General features: G+C 39.8%; 1 protein-coding gene across 3 annotated transcripts in view; it reads left to right on the forward strand.

The window, feature by feature from the left end:
• The window catches only part of st6gal2a (ST6 beta-galactosamide alpha-2,6-sialyltranferase 2a), a 46,178-nt gene that overhangs the window by 12,403 nt on the left and 7,897 nt on the right, over nucleotides 1-25,878 (forward strand). For all 3 annotated transcript variants that reach the window (XM_071477513.1, XM_071477521.1, XM_071477530.1), the window contains exons 3-7: nucleotides 9,375-9,431; nucleotides 9,519-10,592; nucleotides 18,322-18,419; nucleotides 18,827-18,928; nucleotides 23,181-23,355. In XM_071477513.1, coding sequence (XP_071333614.1) covers nucleotides 9,590-10,592; nucleotides 18,322-18,419; nucleotides 18,827-18,928; nucleotides 23,181-23,355 — 1,378 coding nt within the window. In that variant the 5' untranslated portion in view covers nucleotides 9,375-9,431; nucleotides 9,519-9,589. The remainder of the gene's footprint in view (nucleotides 1-9,374; nucleotides 9,432-9,518; nucleotides 10,593-18,321; nucleotides 18,420-18,826; nucleotides 18,929-23,180; nucleotides 23,356-25,878) is intronic.

Raw genomic sequence — 25,878 nt, forward strand, 5'->3', positions numbered from 1 at the left:
CAAACACACAAACACACACACACATGCGGAAAACAAACATAAAGCTGCCCTAATCAACCGTTTTATGTTTATAAAAGACGAGTGTCCGTTGTCTTGTGCCTTGTTTTGTTGAAACAACAGTTCAAAGCCTCGTGGTATCTGGTTTACTGTCACAGAAGAGAAAGAAAAACCAGCAAATATTCACATTTGACTTAAACTATAAAGCAGTTAAAATGATTGCTGATCAATTCTCTGTCATCTGTTTCAGATCTGATTTAGTTTATTCTGTTTAGTGGAAAATTAAATCATACTATCGGACTATGTAGTAATAATTGTAATAATAATAATAATAATCCAAGTGATAATAATATTATCATTTGAATAATTTAGGCATTGTATTAACAGTGCCATCATACTGGCTGAGAATAACACTCATGCTGACTTCCATTGCATACATGTCCATGCAAGTTGGGAATGCCCAGCTTTTTTTTTTTTTTTTTTTTTTTTGTCCTTTGGTTTTTTATTTATGTGGCCTTCTGCGTCTCCATTTAGCCTCCTTACATATGAGGAGAGACTGATATTTAACCAATGTTTTGTTATATCTGTGGCTAAAAAGTGTGCTGTACTTTAGCTTTCAAAGCTGGCCCCGTGCTTAGCAGTGCATCTATATGCGTGCATGCAGTCATGCTCTTGCATGCTCTGGTGTCTGTGATTGGCAGGCAGCTGGATGGCTGGAATGAGCTGTATTGCCTGCAGTGTGTTCTCAGTTCCACATGCTAGGTGCCAGTGGTGAGGAGGCGGTTGATTTACTGCTGGTAGTAAGTCACATTTCCACACAAAGACTGGCAAGCAGAGCAGTAGTACAGTAACTACACACTTCTGCAGTAGTGGATGCAATATTAATTCTGTTCTTTGCGTGGGTAAGGCATTATCTTTAAAATGACTGACTTTAGAGCACGTACATAGACACACATAGACACAAATGCAGTCAGTGGAGCAGTGTCTGCACTTACATCTGCATGCACAGCATCACAGCTGAATGTAGGTCACAGAATAAGGCAGATGTGGGGGAAGGAAAGAAGGTGAGCACTGGAAGTGGAAGTGAAGGGAGGAGGAAGCCTTTCATTATGTGATCATGTTGGAGCAGCGGGAGGATTAGGGCAGGCTGTACGGGGACGGTTTAACCCCTGGATTTTTAAGTTTTTGGAAGTAAAGAGTAATAATTCTTCCATCCATCAAGTTATATGGTATATTTACACAAACATACGATATACCCTCTCCTCTCCTCTCCTCTCCTCCCTGACTGGCCCAGAAACTATGCTACAAAATTAGCAGCAGTGGCAGAAGTAAAACAGAACCTTGGAGAAAACGGTTCAACTTGATTGTTTTACACAGCAAGATTCTGCTTTAGCTTCAACATTGTCCTATTTTTAGCTGCTCATTTATATGGACTTAGGTAGCCAGCCATTTAGTCCACTGGCTATTCTTAACAGCTGCACTTTAGGGTTTCAAGATGTGATAAAGTGCAGCGAACCCTTTTGGAAAGCTCGGACGCTGGCAGTATAATTACACAGGGTGAAGTCTGATGTCCTACAACGGTAATAACCTCATTGCCTCTTGGGGCTAAAGCAGGGTGGACCTGCAGCTGGGGGTTCATTAAGCGAGGAAGAAAAGACACAATTCATTTGGTCTGTGCATATGCCTCGTCTTTGAGCTCAATTTTCCCGCTTCAGTTCAGGACTTCAAGTGACTTCTGATGTCCTTGTTATCGTCTGTCTTTGCTCTTTTCTGTGTGTCATTTTTTTCTTGTCTGATCTTTAACAGAACAAATTTCTAGCTCTAGGTTATATGAGAAAATACAGCAGTATGTGTTGTACTGTGAAATGTTGTGCCCTGTATTGGCTAAGCTTGGATGGCTCATGTTATAGGAGTTACAAAAATGGTCCAAGATCAATACCTGTATAATTACCTCGGTATTAATGACAGTTTTGTAACTGGAATTCCCTTTCTAACATCAGAAATGTATGAATCCGTCAGGGATCACTCACATGCAGCACAAAAGTCTGAGGCATACAGAGTTGTCACTTTCTCAAAGTCGAGGTTTGGTACGTATAGAACGGTGTTGATGAGCTAATGTCTGTCTGTGTGACTCTAACACATGGCAGTTCAAATGGTGAGATTAAATGCTGCTTTCCTGCTTCACAAGGTTACACCTTGCTGTCCTGAGATTAATTTATGATCTCTTCAGTGGAAAGCCTCTTCTGTCAGAGCGATCATTTAGTCAAACTTTGTTAAGAAAAGTTCAAGTTCAGTTGAAGTGAAATCTGTCAAATTTCTGGAGTGGAACTTCTGAAGTGAAGATTAGTTTTGACACTGTGTGGATTTGCAAAAATGAAATTAAAAAAATGAATACGTAATGAACTAGAAGGGCACTCAGAAAGCGCAGATCTCCACCAAGGCCAATGTCAAACAACATAAACCAGACTTGAGAAAGAAAAAGTCTGATTCATAGTAAATTATCTGAATCAGCCTCAAAATGTGGTGCTTCCCTGGCCCATGCTCCATCCCCTCACCTCCACCAAGTTTGGTGCAAATTGGTTCAGTACTTTTTGTATAATCCTGCTGACAAATAAACCAACACAGGTGAAAACAACCACCAGGCAGAGGTGTCACAGTGGACATCTTCACCGTCTTCATCTCCTTTGTCTTTGACTTCAGTTAAACAAAATAAGCTTCAGGCAACTAGTTCAGGAAGATAAAATTAAGGTTCAGTTTGCCTGGAGTTCGCTAATGTGTAGGACATTTTGGCTGAAGGTGTCTAAAGACAAAAGTGTTTATACCTGTTCTGAAAGGCCACAGTCAAAGTCTGCTCCTGACTGTGTCACACTGTCTACCTGACCTCTCGCCAACAAGGCATTCACACAAACAGACTCAGATTCCTGAGGTGTGACAGGCTGCCAATTATTGTGACTGGAAAATACAAATAGCAGCCTGGCACCTTCCCTCAACTCAAACATCTCACTGGAGAAGCTGAGAAACTGTCGGCTTTACTTCTAATGTGCTGGAGCAACAACATGGAGATAACTATTGTGTTTATTTCATTTTCAAAACAGAAGTACAGTTGTTTGCTTTAACCCAACATTGTGCAAGCACGTCTAGCCAATGTGGGAGAAGCTGGTCGTTAAGGGAAATAACTTTCACATGCAGTGTGAATTTAACTTGATTACGTGACTTTAATCCAGTGCGTGGAGTCACATTGTGAAACTATGTGTTTAACACTAGACATGATAACAAAACTGAAACCGTGATACTCGTGTCAAGATACTGGAAGACGGAGCTGCAACAGCAAAAGTCAGAGTCTGAACAGAACTGTGGGTTTAGAGAATCCTTCCAGCCCTCGTCCATAAGTGTGAACAGGAAGAAGGTGCACTCAAACCTTCTCTATTTTCAGAACGCTTCATTGATTTTTGAATGCAGTCCAACCCTCCACCATTCCAACTTCAGGAAACTGTGGGGGGAGCAGGTTTTAGAGGCAGATAGATACTTCGACAAGCACATTGATTTCAAGCGTACTCAGGTCCTGAGTTACAGTACGATTTGGTTGAGTCAACCAAAAAAAAAAACAACAAAAAAAAAAAACCACTTCAAGTTCACCCTGAAGTTCAGAAATAACTCTGGGACCCGGTAGCGAAGATGCATACACCCACCCAGCACCCACTTCTATTTCACACTATATCCTGTTTCTAAATGTGTGCCCCTCATGTAACACCTTGCTGGAAAATCTCTTTATGCATGGGCCACATACTGTCATTGCAATGATACCATGTTCTCTTCACATAAACCTGGGAGACTTGGGCTGGAATTTTTAAGTTCACAAATGAATTCAGAAATCTAAAAGGTCTCTCCTGACCACCACAGAGTTCACACTTTTGTCTGTGGGTCCACAAATGCTTAATGGACCTTGTCCTGTTGCCTTTTTTTTTTTTTTTTTTTACCGTCCCAGTGATCTATTAGTTTGTAGCTGCCAGCTGCTGCTTGAATACTAAAATAAATGGGCTTTATTTTTTTTTTAGATGGAGAACAACTCCACTCTTGAGGGCTCAATGTTTTATGAGAAACAAGCCCCTTGGTCAGTGTTTTATTTGAGAGAATGTGCACATTTAAAATCTTATTGCCATACAGTGTGCAGAATAGAGAAGGACAGCATGTTCTTTTGCCGAACCAGCCTTTTGGTCTATTTTTTTCTTTCTTTTTTTTGTTCCTCATTCATCCAATGCCCTCTTTGTAAGACACTTTTATTGAAACACCACAGACTAATCTTTATTAGCCTAATTAGGCTCTATCCACTTACTGGGAATAGACATCTATTTTCTGCTTGAATAGAGGGAAGTATTGAGACCATGTTCCTGTGAGCTAACCTCAGCTAACTGTGCATTTAAGTTGTATCTGTAATTGTTTCTGTAAAAGGCATGTGGCCTTTATTTTCCCATGCCAAATCCAGAATTTTTATTTCCTACAGAAACCTCAGTTTGGTAATTTGAGAAATTGTTCAAGTTGGCTGTGATTAAAGCATTCATAACATGGCCTCTCCACCCTGAGTGCTCAGCAGGGTGTAGTAAACTGAACTGAACAATTTCCAGTCAGATGCTATGTGGCTATATCCCCTCAAGGGCTGGCCATGCACTTACCTGGCAGTCAAATAGTGGCTAGAGTTCAGTAAAGTCACCTCTGGCAATGCCTGTACTATAGACACATTGTGCATATTACAGTAGGGAGCAGCAAGGCATGCTGGGTAGTGTTTGGCTGCCCTAAAGAGATCTAGTGTCATTACATTAAATTATATTGATCAAATATTTTAGTTTCATGTATAAATATTGAAAGGAATTCACATTAGTCTGCAGTTGTTAAACAGTATGCGCACTGACACAACAGAAGTAGAGGTAATTGCCTGCACTCTGCAGTTAAGATCAAATGAGTTACAGGTTTAATATTAAATGAATCAAGGACTCTTAAAATGAATAATGGACTAGGGTGATACCATGATACAAGAAATTTGGTTGTCGGTACCAATACCAATGAAATTCGTTACCACAGCAAGAAACAGAAAACAACATACACGCATACACTTTCATATTGTCAGTGTGCAAGCAGTAGTTTAAATTGACTTAAGAGGGTGACAGACCACTAGCGTGAAAATATTAATTTAAAAAGCCTGTTATAGTTTGACAGGCAGGCTAATGACTGTAGCATTGCTACAACAGATGTCAGCTGTCACAATTCACTAACAATAACAGTGATATTTCAGGACATGAACATTTCGAAGACACGTTGTTCATATAAAGTTAACGACTGAAACTCACTTCCCCTGAATTATACGAACGGACCCGGGCCTCTGTCTTTGAGCTGCTTAGGTAAGTTTGAGGTGTTTCCGCCTTTCATTTGAAATACTCTGCGGCACCCTTTTCACACTTGCTTTTGGTTGCCTGTAACTTGCCCCTGATGATCTGCGTCAAATGCAAAATATCTCCACTAGTAGTAGTGTTGTTATTGTTTACTGTGCCCGCGTTCTTCCTTTCGAGGTTGATATCTGCCCTCATCAGTCCCGGAGAGATCACATCTGAAGTATCCACATCTACAGTATCTTTGGTACCTACAGCACTGACATTTTCTGAATTTTTACCTTGACTTGGTACCATCGTATCAGTTTTCGTGACAGGCCTACAATGGACTAAACAATGTTTCTACATACAAAAAGTGAAATTTTTATAATAAAAATTCCTTGCAACCCACATGATTCCTTTATGTACTTTTCAATTAATTTTCCGATAGCAGTTATAAATGTACAAAGAGTGACATTCACAAATAAAACCACAAACCATACAGGAAAACCCACAGGTTTTTCGTTTTGTGCACTCAGATGCAGCTTGATAAAGTTCTTCGCTGTTGAATTTTTCCTTTCGGTTTATCAGGTTACAATGTTGACTTTTCTTGTCAACTGTTTTGGAAGCGTAGTGTTGATTTAACTTTATAGAAAGCAGAAGTTAGCGTTGCTTAAACTTGATTGCATTTTGCAGATTGTATTTTAGACTTGATTGAGGTGTTTTCCACCTCTGCCGTCACAAAGGAGGAAATTACACCAAATGACAAATGGAAGCAAAGGTTACACTGTGAAGACTTGGTAGCAGCATCGACAGTGTCATGAAGTTTAATGGTATTAGCACCATGCAACATAGGTGTTGAATGCTGCAACTACAAAATTTGGAAGAAATCACAGTTGTTGGAAATCTATGAAGTGTATCTGGTACAAATAGCACCACAATCCATGCTGGACCTGTTTGGCACTGAGTCCTCAGACACTGACTAAGAAAAAATGTCTGGTTCACTCTTCCCCTTTTTGGATAGTTATCTATTTTTCAGTTTCTTTAGATGCATTAATATGTTTTCTTTTTTCTGTAGATTAGATCTGTGATTGTGAAAATTAAGTTTTGTTGGCGGTCTACATTCTGAGATGGTGAATGTCCTGTCTGATGTACTACGGAGCTACAATTAAGCTTTCTAGTCTCACCCACATCCTTGATTTGCCTTTTGCCTATTGACTTTAGCAACTATCTTAACAATCCTGTGGTCCAGAATATTGTACTATAACAATTTGGTTCCAATGTATGTGCCATTTTTACTATAAATAAACACTTAGCTTCACTCATAACATCAAACCCTCTTTTCACCACAGCCCAGATAGACCCAATCATTTGTGGTTCAGAAATGTTATAATTTTTTTTTAAACACCTTTTTGTAAAGAACTAATTTACCTCATTTGATATTTTTGTTAAAATTATAACACTTCCTCAATATATTTTTTTTTAGATACTTACAAGCTTGAAGCTTTGCCTCAAAACATTATACAGCCTTTCTCCTTTTCTCACTGAACTGCACTTTAGAGAACTGTTTATGGCCTGAAGTGAACCTTAAAGACTGTATTTCAAGACAATACATCACATCAATCTTACAACCATGTCCAAGATAAAAGATGACCAAGATAAATGGACCTTAAGGTGACTATCCATTTGGGATCTTATTTTTGGATGCGTCTACTCTTCATCTATCTGGCACCGTTAACTGCAGTTCAAAGTTACTCATGTTCTCAGTCTCTGATGCAGCCTGTCCTAGATGCCAACAGTCACCAATGACGATGGGCCATATGTTCTAGCCATGTAATTTATAAAAACAATTTCTGGACCTCAATATTTGAAATGTCCTCATATATCTGCAACAAAAAAAACAGATTTTAATCCATAAAAGCCGATGTTTGGTGCACCTCCAACAGCATTGCATCATATCCTATATTTATCCTATTTAGCCTATTAATATTCTGTGTATATAAAAAATGAAAAGTGCAGATGTTCTTAAAAATAATGATGTTGTTGTTGTTGTTATGATTGATATTACTCTTTTCTTTCACATTGTCACATTCATTGCTATGAGCTGTGGGAAATCTTCAACCGACCCCAGTGGTAAACAAGAACTGAATAGGACAATAAATCAAAGTCATTGGAACTGAAATGAAAAGTTGATTAACAGATTTAGTTGACTGACAGACAAACTATTCAGTTAAGTCTCTTTCAAAGCAAAAATGCCAAAGATTCTCTTGCTGTTTTATATTATAGAAAACAAACATTCAGCCGATCATTATCATATATTCACTTTGGATTCAGGTTTTGCTCTTTGAAAGATCTGTGCCTTATATTTGGTTAGGCTTCTTTTGTTCATCACCGTCTCCTGCTAGCTCCCACTAAGTCATTTAGTCGTCCTTTACTGTCTGGCAGACGCAACGTTTCAGTGTTTCCTTTTTTGTACCGTTTCTTTGTGTAGCCCTCACAAAACCAGCTCTGTCCTCCACCCCCGCCTCTCCATCTGTGCCACACATTTATGCTGTTTCACCACAGATACTGAAGCACACATCCTGATTGCTGCCAGGTGAGGCCAGCTAACTGCACACACACATGCATTCACGCCATGCCTCAGGGCACGCACACGCACACACACACACACACACACATATACATATATGCAGTGGGCATCTGTGGAGCAGTGGTGCATATAGATGGCATTTACTTGTTGATAACATTGCCATTGGGTCCTGCATCCTGCTTGTTTTCTTTGTCTTCTGGGTGTGCTGTTGTTATTTCCAGGTGTTAAATGGCACATTTTCCAATGAGTAACATTTGACCCCAGTGTGGCAGACATGTCGAAACTGCTGCACGGGGGATTACTGTCAGACACACCTGACTATGGCCTTAAGGCCTGAGCCAGAACATGCTGCAAGTTTATAGAAAATCAGATGCTGTTTGTTTGTGCAGATGTGCATTTTTCTCTGTTTCCATCCAGTATTTTCTTTCTCCCATACTGTCTCTGCACCATGTGTCCCAGTTGTTCCCTGCTGGTTTCCTCCTGCTTGACCCAGGGTCAGTGGATGAGCTTTGGCCTCCTGTGTGGCCCACGGGCGAGAGGCCTGTATGTCTGAGTATATGGGGAGGGGGGAAAGCGGGGGTGCCTGAAATCACTTCTGCTGCACTCTGCAGGACCTGGCAGCTACAGACACAGGAAGCTGTAATTAGGACTAGAAGAGGCTTAACACTCAGGAGTTTTTTTTTTTTTTTTTTTTTTCCTTCTGCCTCACTCTGCCGTGCTCTCGAGAGAAATACTCCCACATCAGGAGACCAAAACTCATAATTACGCGTGGATGAGAGGATTGTAGTCCTCTGATGTGAGGCAATTTAATGCTTCATTTATCCACCTTCATTGCTGTGTATTTCACTCTGTAAGCTATCGGCGAAGCTAACGTGTTGTACACAAGATTATTATCAAAGCTGCAGCAAAAAATAAATCATGCTGATAATGATGCTTGCGTGTTGAGTGTTATTTTTAATGATTGTGGCACAGCAATGAAATAAGCAGAAGTGTCATGCTGAAGCGCGTGTTGAGATGAGTCCCGGTTTCTGAGGTTGTGTCTTACTCATCTCAGTGGCGCAATGGAACAATGGTTGTTACTGTGGTGGAAGCTGACTGTAACCCAAATAAACAACAGTCAAGAGGGTTTTTTTTTCTTTTGCGTAATGTGACATTGAAACCCAGCTCATGGATCAGTCCTTACCTCTTGCTCTGACTGAAGTTTTGAATGTTATATGAAAGAAGCTTTAAATATAATTGCAGTTATTAAATGGGCCTAGTTTTGAAAAACTCTCCTTTTATGTGATAAGTGGAAAGCAGCCAAATTCTGCCCTGCAGGAGGCGTTTTCCTGTGGCGTGTCTGTGAGCAGTGTGTTTTCATTCACACACAGCCTCATGCATGCATGTGCTCTCTTGGACCCACTAATTTGTAGCATTCTTCTTCTCAGGGGCCTGTTATATCCTAGCGGACACATGGACATGAAGAAATAGAAGCATCAGTTGAGGTGAGTCTTTCAAACCTCATGTCATTACAATCCACATTTTGTCTTCATCCCCTGAGCAGTTGTGTTCAGAGATGTCTTCTCTTACAGGCCCTCCAGCTGACCGTGGGGCTTTGTTGTTGGTGGGCCAGCTGAACAGGCGTGTATGTGAGTGAGAGGTGATGAAGTCCAGTATGAGGCAGTGGCGGAGGCTGGTGCTGATGGGCATGCTGGCCTGGGCTCTCCTCTTCCTCGCCCTCCTCTCTTACTTCCTGGATGCTCGTGTGGATGAGCCCCTGACCTCTGCTGGCTCTTTACTCTCCCAGCACCCTGACACTCGTCGCCTTGCCTCCATACAGGCCTCCCATCAACAGCATGTCATCATGGGCTCCCGACCTGAACTGGCTTTGACGTTAACTACAACCTACCCTGGAGATGAGCCGGAGCCCTCCCCCAGCTCCATGACCCCGGAGTCCAGCCTGGAGGTGAGCCACAGCCCTAACAGTGCTCCCTATGCCATCTACGGTAGCCAGGAAGCCAGCCGCCAGGATTACCTGGACCCTCAGAGCCTGGCTGCCTGGTCCTCCTTTGGTACAGAGAATGTGGGTTCTCACTCAGACCCTGCAGTCCAGAGTCGTGAGAGAACATTTCAGACAACCGAGTATCAGAACCGTGTCAGCAGCATACACCACCATGTAGGGGAGGAGGAAGAAGAAGATGAGAGGGACAATGAAGAAGAAGAAGAGCTGGGAAACAGAGCGAGGACTGCAGCAGGCAGGAGAGCCGGTGGTGACTCCTCTGACCTGGAGGAATATTACTTCTCCAAGTCAGCCTCTGTGGTGCAGCGGCTGTGGCGGGGCCGCGTGTCCGCCGGCATGCTGAGTCCTCGGCTGCAGCGCGCCATGAAAGACTACGTGAGTGCCAACAAACATCATGTTTCCTACAAGGGGCATCGCAGGGCTGCTCAGAGTGCCAAGGAGCTACTGTGTCAGATGAAAGCCCAGGCTCGGCTGAGGACAGTGGATGGCTCAGAGCAGCCCTTCTCCTCGCTTGGCTGGGCTCATCTCGTGCCGTCCCTTCCCCTGGAACAACTGTACAGGCAGCAGGACCAGAGCAGCTTCAAGACCTGTGCGGTGGTCACATCGGCTGGCGCCATCCTGCGCTCAGGACTGGGCAAGGAGATCGGTGAGTAGAGATATTGGTGAGTTTGAGTAAGGCCAACAATTAATGCACTGTAGAAAGACAGCAGTTGATGAGTGTGGACCAAAGATCAGACCAATTGTGATTTACTTAATTCACAAATTTCGTGTATATTTATTTTGTTAAATTGGTTTGGAGAAAAACATTTTTATATTATTCAAAGTAAGGTTTTGAAACAAATGTTATTTTGTATCTTGACAAAAACTTGTGTTGTAGTGTTGTATTGACATTATGACCAAAACACGCAGCCCTACAATCAAAGAGAAGACAGACAAGACTGCAAACGTAAAAGAAGCTACAGTGTGAAATCATGCATGCAGCTCTTGCACCAATAATGAAAATTTAAAGCCTTGTATGTACGCTTCCCCTTGATGTGGCAGTGTTCACTCACATTACATCAACTGTGGGACCTAAAATATACTTTTTTCGGAATGTCCTGAATGTGGTGCTAAGGAAACGCCAGTCAATGAATCAAATGACAAATTTGATGACAATCTGCTTATGATATATCAGTTGTGTACAGTTGTGATGTAGATGTCCAAAATAGAAAGATTTTGCAGTGAGAATGATTTTTTCAGTAGCTTTAATGGCATCTGTTAGTTAGATTTTAATATTTCTTGTGTACAACTTGACATTTTGGTCTCTCAATGGCACTAAATGAAAAGCTCAAGTTGTATTGAAAATCATTAGGATTTAAGCTCCAGAGATGAGTAAGATTCCCACTAAAGCCTAAATCTGATAATTAGACCCTTTGCCATGGAAGGAAAAACTGTCGCAGTGGTTTCTTCAATAAATATAATGTCATTTCAAAGTAAAATCACTAACACAAATAGTAGCAGCCTATCATAAATTCGTAACTGGGACCTTTATATAATTAATTACTATAGATGGAATTTTCCATTTGCTGTTACTGTGTTACTTTGGTGTTGGCACCGGTCGCAATTATTGCTCTTCCATCTGTTTTAAATTCAAACATGTACAACAGGTCAGAGGTCGTAATGTTTCACTTCACTCAAGTCGTCTTTTGTGAAACTTCTCCGAGAAGTGTTGAGTTTTATTAGAAGCAGCTTAGCAACATAAAAGCTGTAGTGTAGTAACAACTCCAGTTAAATTCAAGTGAACCAGTTACCAGTCTGCCATACTTGTAACTAAACCCTGTCAGCATCATGCGTTTGGATCATAGTGCTGGGACATTGGAGCTTTCCCTCGGTAAGGTTGGGACTTCCAAATGTACTGATTCTTTCGAGTCTTCAAGTCTTGAAAACTTGTGTCTGTCAATCACTGCATGCACTGCTTAAAGCTACTTAAGTGAGTTTTTAAACCTATTGAGGGCTTGAATGCTTTCATTTATGTGGGAGGGAGTTAGTTTGGTAACATAAAAGCTGAATAGACGGAGAAGGTGGAAGCTTTTCTCAGGGTCGAACCTCAGACTGTAACCATAAGGCAAAGTCCTTTAGGCAGAATGTACCAGTGTAAAAGCATTTCATACTGAACCGGTAGAACAGGTTCGTTTGTTCATTTTGGGCCACCACCCATCATGTATTCTTGATCTATTACAGTGGCCCACCAAGATGTTGGATTTTAAAGTTCAACAAATATCCATCTGCACCTGCAGTGATTTGCATTCACTCAGGCTTTTTCATGGCATTTGCTGATTAACTTGTCAAGCTGATTGTAAGCAGGGCTGAGTGTGTGCCTAGCAGGCTATATGTCTTTGCATTAGAATGTGTGTGCTCTTGGTTTGGAGACTTTGGCAGCTCTTTGGTTCGTGGGGAGAGTGTGAACTCAGTGACAGATGGCTCACTAGAAGAAAGCAGAAACCCCTCTGGTAACTGATCAGGCTGTTTCGCATCACGTATAGCTTCCTTGCGTTTCCTTGTGAATTCAGCTGCTCAGAACAAACACTAGAATTAATAAGGAGGGCTTCAGCTTTGTGGTTTACTTTTCTACATTTCTTTACCATTTCTAAAAAGTGACAGGACTATACAGGCACTGGCTGACCCAGATTACATCCTGTCCTAGAAAAAGAGAGCAGTCTGAACACCTTTCACAGTAATTCAGATGCATGCAAGTTATGCAAATGACGCTTTGGTCACTTTGGAATTAACTTGTGGTGTCAGTGAAAACATGAGCACTGTGGGCATTCACTGAAAAATCCCTGAGATTTATTTCTAAAGCTGTGAGTACTACAAGTTTTGCAGCACTTACTGATGAATATTAGGATTTTGTTTTTCTCATTACATATTTAAAATTGGGGTATGAAGAACATTTGACTGAATAGCACAGAAAAAAAGAGGCAGTCTTTTGGGCACCAGGCCTTGGATTTAAACTCTGCAGGTGCTTCTAAATCTCTGTTGATGCATCATCATCCCCCATGTTTGTTTTTGGTTTCTGTCCAATAATGTGACCCATATGCACATGCTCATAGACAAGGAAGTGAATATCTTTCCAGCATCATAGTTTAATTATCAATTTCCCAGTTTCCAACATGCATACCTTGTAAAAATCAATTAAAAGAAGGCTCCAGAATCAATATGAGAACATAAAAGTTGTCAAATAAAACACTGTTATTCACAACCAGATCTTCTCTGGGGGCTACCACATACATCTTTATGTCAAACAGAAGCAGGGTATTGGTTCTTTGTGTCATCATCACGCTATTCAATTTTTAAAGAGAGATTTTTCTTGAGAGGAGACTTAGAGACTTAGTGACTTGATGAATGAGATAAATGTTCCAAAGCCGATTTAATTATTAAGTACCCTTGCAGTGTTGGAAAAGCTTGACTTTGTCACATTAATTCTCAGGCTTAGCTTCAACAGGAAATCAAACTGCATTGATCTCATTCTGTCAACTTGTGCACACACTGCCGTCCTTCCCAACAGGCTGCACTGAATCAAAACCCTCATTATGCAGCTGTGAGAGGTGACGAATCACCTAATACAAAAAAAAAAAAAAAAAAAAATAGGGTTGTGATAATCATACCCCTTTCCCATGCCACACAGTTTTGATGACATTTAGATTACTGGGTTTCTCAGCAGCTGCTGCACTGAGTTCACCATGTGAGAGTTTTGTAAGAGCGGATTGGTTTGAGTCACTGTCTGGTTATGTGATGATGTGTGACTGCCATCGTGTGGTGAACAGAACAAACAGCGTCCCCAGTACAACATGGGATGAAGAAAATACATAATGTGGACACGTCCACAGCATTATACTGTTGAATAAATATTCTCCCTTTGAAGCTTGTAATGTCTGCAATTTCTGGCAAGGTTTGAGAGGTTTTGACTCCACTCTGAGGTTATATTTGAAATTATAGTTTGTGGTTCTATTGAGTAAGGATCCCTCAGTCTGTGTTGATGAAACCTCTGACCCTCGTTGTTTATGTAGTTTTTCTGGAAATGTTGGGTCATTATTTCAGATAATAGAAGTGAATATAACCACTTTGTGTTGCAACTGATTTAGTCTGAATTGTTGCCCTCTAGTGGAAGTTTTAAAAACGACACAGTGGGTCTGACTTGGGGACAGTGTATATTTTCCTTTCAACTGCACCAATTTTTCTGATTTTACCATTGAGATAATTTAAACTGAGCTATAATCACATAAAAAGACAAACTCACAGTAACATTAAGCATTAACCACTTTTTAAAATTCCTTTGTATGTAGTTTTTTGGTCCACTGCTGCATTTCCTTGCATTTCCCCCATGTTTCCCTTCCTTCCTTTGGTCTTTATATTTAGAATCCATGGGAATAAAAGACATAAATGGAAGAAATAACATGATGAACTCTTGATATAAATTATATCCATTATTGATGAATCTGTATATTTTTAATTTTTTACTTTTTTAGTGTAAACTATGTCAAAAACTGTGAAAATGCACATTGCAAATTCCAAAGAGCCCAAGTGATCACTTGTAATTACCTGTCCAATCCATACTTCAGAACTCAAACAGATCCATTTACAGTGATGTAAAGTAGAAAAGAATAGATTTGTCCATTTCAGAGGCTGCAACAACCACGTGTATGACATTTTTGGCTGATAAATGACTTGAGTAATTAATTGAGTAACAAAAAGGCTGTAAATGTTCTGTAAGTTGTCTAACTGATTAATCAGCTAAGTGTTTTTCAGCTCTGTTGTTGGTGACAGAAATAGAATTTGTTCAGAAACAAAGCAGAAATAAAATAAAAATAATAATAATAAAATAGAAAAGATAAGACTGTAAAACCAGAGCAGATTAACAAAAGCTTTCATGTGAAGATACCACAAATAATACCTCCCAAATAAAGTGTGAAAGCGTTAAGATGAGTGTCTGATCCTGATAGGTCACTTTTGAATTTCCCTATTGGGATCAACGTATTTTTTTAAATCTTTTTATTTATCTTTAGAAGGGCCTCATCTGCTGATGTTGAAGGACTCTCAGGCACATAATGGGTTAACAGATTGGTCATGTAATTGGGCCATTAAATACCTCAGAAGTGAGCACATCATTTTGATGTATAACCTAACATGAAGCAGGTGAAAGGTGGCCAGCACGGATGATTATACCTTAATAACCGGAGCCATGATTGATACCACAACAGTGCATGATAATAGTTCAGGTAAAAACAAATTATTAGCAGATGACAGAAGTGACCCTCCTGCCTTGGACAAAACATGATCATAATGTCAGAAGCAGCTTAAACAGGGTCAGTTATATTAAGTTGAAAGCCCAATAGCAGTTATGTCTGCTGTACAAGTGGTCATGTACGTATCTGTCTCTAAGTCCCCGAGTGTCAAAATAGGCTGCATCTCAGCCACAGGAGTGTTGATCAGAAACTGTAAAATGTGTTCATAATGTAACACGAGGAGCATATTAAATCATATCAACATCAATAGAGCAGCAGTGGGTCATGGAGGTTTAATCTCTTAGAACATGATAGATGGAGCCTCTGTAGGACAGTAATCAATCCCTCTGTGAGCGGGTATAAACGATGGTGTTGTAATACTGCAGTTTAATCGTTGTATACGTCACAAGCTTCACATATTTTACGGCTGAACCTGATGTAGTTTGTGCCGCTGAGTTCCTTCTCTCTTTTTTCACACGGTCCGCTGACAGCTGGAGAAAGCCAGTGTTTACTCTCAGCCACTAATACTAACAAGTCTCAGCTTTTGAACATGCTGATGTGTCTGTAATGCGCTATACACAATGTCAGCAATAAATCAGAAACCGATGGTCCTTGTCATAAATCCTAAAAGAGAAGGCGAAGCGCGCTCTTGACTAGAGATCAGCTGAATTTATGATTGAACGCAGCCTATATAAGATGCAAACTACAGTCGCCCAAATGTGGCAGAGTTAAATCAAGCTTCACCAAGTTTGACTGTAGTGGACAGTACAGATAAATTTAATAACTGGTAATATTGATATTTCCACTAGATGCTGGAAAATGGGGAATGTTTTCATTAACACTACACCTAAATCCAACTGCTCCCATTAAACTTATGTAAAACAAATATTCTGATCCGTCCTGAACTCAAACTGTTCAAGGAGAAAACGTGAAGAAATGCTGCAAGTTTTTGGAGGCTTGGGTAACTGTTTTCCAGTTTGGGCTCGATTGCATTGGCAAGAGAAAATAAAAAACTTTTAAACAATAAAAAATAAAAGCCTGGAATGAATTCTAACACTTTTGAAAACCCTTAAACAATTAAATAATTAATTTGAGTCTGTGGTGATGATAGAGTTGGTTTTTCTTAGTTTTCACCATTTATGTTTGGGTGTATTTTTTGAGTTTCTCTTTGATTTGAATTACTGGTACTTGACAGTTTTAAACCTCAAGGGCTCTTCTGAGAAGGAATCAAAGGAAATAAAAGAAAAAAAAAAAATTCGATTATACTTCTCCCAGTGCTGCTCCGCAAGCTGAAAAGGGGGTCACAAGTGAAGCATCACTTCATTTTAAGGGGTCACAGTCAGACAGGACTGAAAATCACTGGCTCCAGGAAAAAATATTCATAGAAATCATTTGTCATGACTTCAGCTCACAGGCTGGAACTGGTTTCCTGACGTCTATTCAGAATTTAGGAGTAGGCTCAAGTGCGCACACTTATTTGTTTCATTGTATTCTGGGAAAGTGGTATACTTGTTCAGGCACACAGAATATAAAGATAAACCAGTGAATGTGATAGTTACTCTCAGCTGATTAAAAATATATGTATACATATATGGATCTTTTATTAACACTGATAGAAGCGTAATTCACTCAACATTTCACTAGACTTTTATTATTAGAGGTTTAAATAAGTGAAACATAGCAAATACATGTGCGAGACAGGATCATCAGACAATCAATATTAATTAGTGCAATATATAAAAAACAAAATATATACAAACTTAAAATAATAATTTAAAAATTACAATAATAAAATTAATGATAAAAATGAATTATTGTGAAAATAAATAAATACAAAATAGGATTAAAGTTAATAGTAAAAAGATAAAGAAATAGAGGTAAGAAAAATAACTTAAAAATATATACCAATTATAAAAGAAAAAGAAAACAATTAATAAAAATGAAAAAGAAATTATGAAATACTAATGTGGATTTTTAATTTTTTTTGTGTATGAAGATGGTGTAAAATGACCCTATGGCTTCATTATGAGAAACCTTTCTGCTGGATGAAGAATGATATCCGCTTTAAGAAAACAATCTTGAAAACAGTCTGGTGGCTCTGTTGGGACCAGACACGTTTACAGTATTACATTGGAACAGGAGGGCAAACTCAATGTCGAGCTCATGAGCATGTGTTTGCAGAAGGTAGTGTTGTTCTGAATGCCAAACGCTGTCGTAACAGTCGACTGGTGGCAGTGATGAAGGAGTATCAGATCAAAACCTGGGGTATAATCCATTCTGGTGTCAGATCAACATGGGAGGAGGTTCGCTGGAACTGACGGATCGATCAACAGACAGGCAGAAATTACAAATTTGTAGTTATTTCTGCAGCCATCTGTCAAGCTGACGATTTCATGTTGGTGTGTGAAGTGCAAAGGACAGTATGTGAACAAAATGAACAAAAAAAATACATAATTCTCTGGTGAAAGTGTAATATTTTGCAGGTGAAGGTCTTTATGTTAATGGTGGGTCATCAGGTCCCTGAGCTACTAGAGAGAACCAGTGTCTGTGAGACTGCCGGACGTTGTCGTCAGTGCGATGATAATTTACATCACTGCAGTCTCCATGTTGTCATAGCGACTCCTGTCACAGACACTTTGATGATGGTGCTGGACCATTCATCTGAACATTTATAAAAAGGTGTGTGTATGTGCAGGAGCCACAGTGTACTTAAAGTTCATAATACTAAGTAGTACCTGTAAAATGGTGACTACAAAAAGACCTTGACAAGTCCTGGCCTACTGTTGTGAAACATTTGATTTGAATAGATGTCAAGATGTTTTGGCTTAGAGGTTTGACTTTGCTTGATTTTTTTTTTTATTTATCTGAATAACTCAAGGACTAGGGCCTCTCTAAATACCAGACCTATCCTGCCTGATTTGAATAGCTACAAGAAAAGTTATTGTGTGGAAAAAAACACAACGTGTAAAGAATCATTATGGCTTTATACTGAAGCTGACCTTACTGGACAATATCCAGCTACAGTATTCATAGTATATTGACATGATAATATGTATAACTCAAGGTCTGTTCATTACCTGCTTCAGGCGTTCTGGTCTCTGGTTTTCCTTTCAGACACTCATGATGCAGTTTTACGCTTCAATGCTGCACCTACAGAGGGATACGAGAGAGACGTGGGGAACAAAACCACTATCCGCATCATCAACTCACAGGTGAGTGAGAGCCCAGCCGGGGTGTGATGCACAATAATTAATTATTAATAGATCTATAATTCAAAGAGCTGTGTCACTGACACAGTGATCAGTTTGATGTGGCAAATAATGAAAATATAAATGATTTATGACTTGGATCCACATCATTTTTGACAAACGGTGAATGTTATTTTAAAATTTAATGTGTATATTAGGGATCCTTGGACACATTTTTTATTTTTTTTATTTTTTTTTTTGGACAGAGATAAGCTTGGCGTCCCCCTGTGTCTAGTCTTTATACTAACGCTAAGTTCATTGGCTGCAATGAATAAGGATGCTTCTCAAAATGATGAAGTACTTGCTTTTGTTTTCTGGCTGTGAATGCATGCAATTAGTTTTTATTCTTTACATCGTGTATTCCTCTGCAGATTCTGGCGAATCCTAAGCACCGATTCAACACGAGCTCCATCTACAAGAATGTGACTCTGGTGGCCTGGGACCCAGCACCTTACACTGTCAACTTACAAAAGGTATCTTTTTTTTTTTTTTTTTTCTTCGTCATGAGCCACACAGCAGTTCATTAAGCTGTTTGTTTGCCACCCCTGCTGTCACTTTATGCTGCGTGCCTTAAGAGACAATAAAGCAGTTTCAGTAGTTTTTGTTGTGAAACCAAGATGATGAGATGAGAAAATGATGAGAAAATGTTAACGTATTCAGCCCTGACAATGGATTGAAAGGTTTCACCAGTTTGCCACTCCACCATAGGGACCACAGTGGTTAGTTCAACCAAACAAACATAACATCAGTGCTCATCGCTACTGTAATTGACTCCCTCTCCTCGCCGCCCCCCCTCTCTGTCATATCCGCCGTCTGCTCTTATCTATCACTGTCCCCTCGATCTCTGACTTCCCCCTGCCCTTGAAATAGCTCTGATTCATGTTTGCACATGTTTTCAGAAGCATGTTTTTATTCCGACTCTCTCTTCAATCCTTCTCCTCCTCTTCCTCAAGCTTCCTCATAACTGTTATTCAGGGAACTATTTGCTGGCACAATCGATAAGATCCTACACTTCTGAGAGGGCTAGGGTCAGTCAGGTTAACAACCTAAAAACTGCGTGTTGTGATTAAAATTGATTTGCATGCTGCAGGTAGCTTGCTCTCTTAATGATTTAAATTCCTCTTATATTTGAATTTTAAAATCTTTCTTGTCTGTTCTTATTAATTTTCTTTCACCATTAAATTTTTTTTAAAGGTTAATAATAGAAGCACTTGTCCTTTTTAATTAGCGGGGCTTTAACCTTTATTTCTCTGGAGGAGCAGAGGCTATTAGAGTGCACCTCGTTGACTAATATTTTCCTGGAGTATCGCACAACACAGTGCTTGTAGATGGAGGTGGGCTTTTATATGCCATACTTGAAACAGATGATTAAAGCAAAGATTACACCAAAAAGGCTAATTAGTGTGTGTTAGTCTGTTACTAAAAATAGCCACAATACAACATTGTTCAGCTCGCTGTTGTGTAGCTCTGGGATGCCTCACGATTCTAAACTATGGACTACCTAAAGCTTAATGAAGCCACCACAACACAGAAAGGTAAAGGAAAGCATTGTGGTGATGGGAGTGATGGGATTTTTATGAAGGACATGATGTTCTTCACTGACACCTGACCATTACAGCTCTAATACCTATTATTTCCTCAGCCAACACCAGTAACTAGCCAATAGATGTGCTATTCAAGCCAGAGGGTACAGCATGTCTCTGAAGAATGGCATCCTTGGTCAGGGTGTAGTTAGTTTGGTGCAGGTGTCGAAGTACAGAGGCAAAACACCCCCAGACCTGAATATTCCCACCACCATGTTTCTCTGTCGCTTTGATACTCTCTCCTGTTCGTCTCCTTACATACACCCTTCTGTTACTGACATGAATCTCCAACTTGGACTCGTCAGTAAATAATGTTTCCAGTCATCCACTGTGAAATTCTCCTATTTCTAAGTCCACCCCTGTTTCGCCTTTTTCCGCCTCCTGAGAAGTGGTTCAGAAACTGCTACTCATCCTCTGAGACCACGACAAGACTTTAGCTGATTGGCGTTCTCCATTTAGCAAATTCTGTATCTGTAATGATGTTGCTTTTCTACCTCTCAGGGAACTGAGCTTGATGCATTGATCTTCTGATGATGTGGTCACTCTTGGACTGCCTGATTGTGCTTTGGATAGAACTGATCCAGTTTCTGCAAAGTGTTTTAGAGGTCCATGCATCGCCCCTTAGAAACCTTTAGTCAGACCATGATTTGATGCTGAGAAAGCCCCTCTTTGCTCAGAATAACAATTTGACTTCTGACATTTTCACTCAGTTCTGATGCTGTTTTCCCCACAATCACGATGTTACTAAATAAGCAATGATCTGCTGGAAACTTGAGGCGCAGACTTATTTATAACAGGTGAACACTGGCTGCAAGTTAAGTTACTTCAGCGAGTAGATCAAATCAGGGCTGCCAATGTCCTTTAAGTGGAACTGCCAGAATGACTGGGAGGATTTAATTATGCTTAACTCATCTGCCCATGACAATAGCCTGTAAATATCCAAATATGAGAAACAACAAACGTGACACACAATAAAAACATATATCAGTGTGATACTGGATTGACTGCAATGCTGAAATTGTAAACTGGTTCCAAGTAAATACAATGCATGCACTTAGTGCATAAAATGTATTATATGTTTGATGTAAATGGTAATTCATTTAATGGCAAATTCATTCATTAATCATGCTAGTTACTTTGTGTCCATGGATCATGTCTCCTTGTACTATGAAAAATAGCAAACTGGGGATAATGATTTAAGGTTCCTTGGTATCTCTGCCATAAAATTAGAGGCACTGTAATACAGGGAAAAAGCATACACTATTTAAAGGAGGATAAATTATGGGATGAACTGTTTTTCTTTTTTTTCTTTGACTCCATTATAGTTGACCTTTGTTTCCATCAGTAGGTGACACACTGATTACATCACTCTGCTAATGGTTTCATCCATTGTACTGTGTCTTATACAGTATACACAGTATGTTTGGTGGGCACATTGCTAGAATTAAAGAATAAAATAAAGTCATCTCGATTATCCTGCCAGAGCAGAAAATTTGTAAATTCAGATAGTAAAGAAGTAAAAGAAATCAGAAATATAGTTGATACAACTTGTGTAGTTACAGTTTGCTGCTTGAGGATCGTGGTGTTAGTTCAGTGAATTATTGCCTATGGTACAAAGCATCTCTTGTTCATATTTTAGTTTTCCAGAGGTGTTCTTAAACATCGACCAGAGGACAGTTTTCCAATTGCAGCGCAGAGGTGTTCAGTGTTATGTGTACAGCAGTGTTGTTCAGAGCATCTCGTAATTTTCGTCAGTGACTTAAAATTTTCCTGACTGTTTTGACAGCTCTAGTCTGCTTGTTTTCATTTTCCACACTCAGATTTTGCCAAGTCAAACTGAGATGTTAGACACAGAGATGCTCACTGTCAGGATAATGCAGTGTTTCCTGAATTTTCTGACTGACTCTAAACTTTGAGATGTTCTCGTTGGTTTCTGGAAGAAACTTTTCAAGGATCCAGAATGCCGCAGCAGTTTCTGTTGAAAGGCTGACCTGGTGAGCAAGGATACATTATCCATGGGCTTTGGACACAAAGTCACAAAGGGTCCTTACCTGTACAAGAACACATACTGTACATGCACCGCTCACATCCTCTCACAGGACACAGGACTTGGGTGAACCATGTTTTGTAGTTATTACAGTATGTTGGTTATTTTGCTGTGTTACATTAACTATGTTTCAGTTCTATTTTGTTCTGTGCATGTTATGTATATTATACATTATTTATATGTAAGAGTAACAAAAAAAAAAAATAATAACACATGCAAAATGCATCCTACTACCAACTGAGAAAGAATACATAAATAAAAACCAAAGGTAGTGCAGAGCCGCAGCCACAGAAATGTTTTATCTATAGCGCTGAGTGTCTTTGAAGAGAAGTTAGTTATATGAGTCATGAGTCATAAATGTAGCTACAACTTCCAGATGTATTTATAATCAGTGGCCATAATGCAATACCATGATGCGTCTCTCTGTTTATTGGTTTATGTCCTTGGCATTTGCAGAAAGGAAATTCTCCAACTCAGTTGTAGACAAAACTGTCTGATACAATGTACAGGAAATGTACACGGTTTTACGGTTTTAGTAGCTCTGATGAAATACTGTATCTGAAGTGCTGATGCTAATCAGTTGATTAGAGAGGCGAAAGATAGATGTTTGTCTAAATCAGATGAATGCTAAATAATAATTGTTCTCCAGATCAATTAAAATAGTGTCCAATTCAATCTGTAGCCTTTTATCTAGTTGTGATGTCACAAAATCATCCTTTTACATACAGATTTTAAACTGAGATTTAAGGTGGGGCAGAAGGAAATCTGCACACACTCACACACACTTTGTGCAAAGGTTTAAGGCACTAAAAGCAAATTCAGGATGCTTTCAAAACTGGCTCCAGGGCTGTAGGCACGCAAACCTGTTCCTCTTGAGAATCTGTCATTGCGTGGTGGAAGTGATATGGAGGGAGGCTTAAATCCTGGCACCTTGACAATACCATACTGAATCATGTTTTCACCGTTTTAAACTGGGGAAGAGTTAAATGAATATTAGAAGAATGAGAATCAGTAGAAATTTCCAGACAGTCAGAAGATTCGACCACCCTCTTGTCTAAACTGAGGTGTCTTCTCTCCTCCTCTCTATCTGGTCAGTGGTATGCCAGTCCAGACTACAACCTGTTTGGTCCTTATGTGGAGCACCGCAAGCTCCATCCTGGCCAGCCATTCTACATCCTTCACCCCAGCTACGTGTGGCGACTCTGGGACGTGATTCAGGGCAACACTCAGGAGAACATCCAGCCCAATCCTCCCTCATCTGGCTTCATAGGTTAGTACACACACGTACATGCATACATACCGTCAATATGCATGTAGTGTATGTCTGTTCTCTCCCTCTTGCAGTCGTTTCTGGACTCTTATCTTTTCCTTCAAACACACACACACACACACACACACACACACACACACACACACACACACACACACACACACACACGAAGACATGATGAAATTTTTATCTTCAGTATGCACAAAGCCATTATCAGCATGCAGCACAGCCATGCAGTGCACTCCAAAGCAGCACACGCATGCAGGGGGTGGTGGAAATGCGACCACTGTAAGCTCATCTTAGAAACTCTCCTGCACGTCTCCAATCTACTTCATGATGGTTTCTTTATGTGCTTCTCCCTTCACACGGCCATGCAACACAAGAAACATCCAATTATGGCAGGAGTCTCACCTCCATGAGGCAGGCCATTATTATTATGGTTGATCCACTGAATCTAATGATATTTTCACTCCTGATGTTAAATATACTTATACAGAATCATTTTTACCGTCAGGTTTAACAATAGAGTGAGGTGCACCTTTGTGTTTTAGTGTCTGTGTTCCCCCCTTTAGTTGTTCTTAAATAACTTAAATGTAAATGTATTTTGTACAAAACAAGCCACCCATTATACCTGAAAGAGATAGTATAAAGTGTACATGTGTTTTCTAGGCTTGTTGTTATTATATTCTTGAGCTACATTACTATATGACTAGCCACAATCAGCTTGTTTTATATGCAGCTATGTTGGATATATTGGATGAAACCGAAGCATTAGATTTGACTTCTCTTTCATTAATGGTCTCTGAGGTTCAGATAATTTGTTGGCAAAAGTATCAAACAAGACTAATGACAGTGCTAATATGCTGATGTTTAGCAGCTATAGTATTTACTGTCACATCTTTAACTTGTTAACATGGTAACATTTGCTTTGGCCACTGACATATCATCACCTTTTATATTGATGTGGTGAACTTCTCAGCAAACAGCTGCTTACTTGCACATTCAGCAGCTTTCGAGGAAACTAGCATTCGATTTGATTGGATTTAAATTTTTTTTTTTTTTTTTTTTTTTAGCAGTGCTGTTTTTGGTTTCTTCCACCTCCATAAGGGAGAACTATCGATCTCTTTAGCTGCTAAATTCTCCCTTTTGTTCACTTGCTAGTTATTAGCCGTGCTAAAATAGTGGGCTGTAGAGCTTCTCCACTGGCAACAGCTGCCTGCTGTGGTAGAAAATTACACTATGAGAGCAGTGACAGTGAACTGGAACAGCAAAGTTTTGGTCTATACCAGCTAAACAGCTGAACAGTGACGTGAAACTGCTCTGCAAAGCAGACATGAACAACAGATAACACATAATAATTCTCCGCAGGTTCATCACTGCATGTGAGCTGATGCTGCTGGTGTTGTGGATATAATCTGCTGGTTGTCTGCCTCTTTAAGCAAAACATAAGCAGTAAAGCATCTGAAGAGAAAAAGAAACAAAAAGAAAAGAATTTAAAAGAAAAAAACAAAGAATCATCATCAACAGCAGGCATTTTCACACAGGCACAGTTTAGCCACGGAGCAGAAACACGCCACACTTCTATTTCTGGAAACTGTATCAGCCCTTCAACAAACACAGCTGAGCAGCCCTGCTTTCTTACAACCCAGGCAGCAGAACGTTTGTTTGACCTGCACAGGTTCTCAGCCTAAGTATGGCTGGTTTCCACTCCTGTATGTTGTAACGCTTTGCAGTTAATAGAGTCACACTGACATATATCAACCATTGATTAGGTGCCTTAAATGAGATGCACAAGGGCTTTAAATTAAAAACAAAAATCCTTTTGAATTTTTAGGCTTCACTGCCTCTGTCCATATTAATGAAATTAAAATGTCAGCCTGTTCGTTGCAGGAGCCTTTTGTGTATACTCCTGTCAAGTTACTTGCATGTTAGGTCACAAGCGCAGTAAATTAGACTGCTGTCTGATTAATTGTGCTATACAATGTATATTATGTATAAATTAACTTTCGACCCAGCAGGGTCCAGCAATAATAAGGCATAAACACCATCCCCCTTGCTGTTCTTAGAGACGTGCTCATCATATTAGACCTTCTCTTTTCAGAAATTGTAAATCTTCTCTAAAATAGTTTCTTCTGTATGCCTCCCATACAGAGGCAGAAAATGTACCGTAATTCGTTCAAAAACAACTTTGTGCATTCAGCCTCCATAGGAACAAGAGCTAATAATTTCTTTTTCACAGGAAATAAGGTCTAGCATGTGTTGTTAATTACTCCTTCTATCAGGGTGCCTACATCCTAAATGCAGGGTGCTGTGCAGTTTTTTGTTGTTTCTAAGAAATGCAGTCATTATGACTACAAGTGGGAGGGGCTGCACTGTGCACTATAATGATAACATGGGGGGGTCTTTCTTCTCTCTACAGAAGGATTTCTAACACTGTCACAAATCAGTCTTTGTCTACCAAAACACAATCGTTTCATTTTTAGATTGGTATCACTTTTTAATTTCTGTGATGTAGATAATACC

This window comes from Trachinotus anak, unplaced genomic scaffold (assembly GCF_046630095.1).
Source record: "Trachinotus anak isolate AG129_WGS33_773 ecotype Australia unplaced genomic scaffold, CSIRO_AGI_Tana_v1 ptg000001l, whole genome shotgun sequence".
NCBI classification, from domain to species: domain Eukaryota; kingdom Metazoa; phylum Chordata; class Actinopteri; order Carangiformes; family Carangidae; genus Trachinotus; species Trachinotus anak.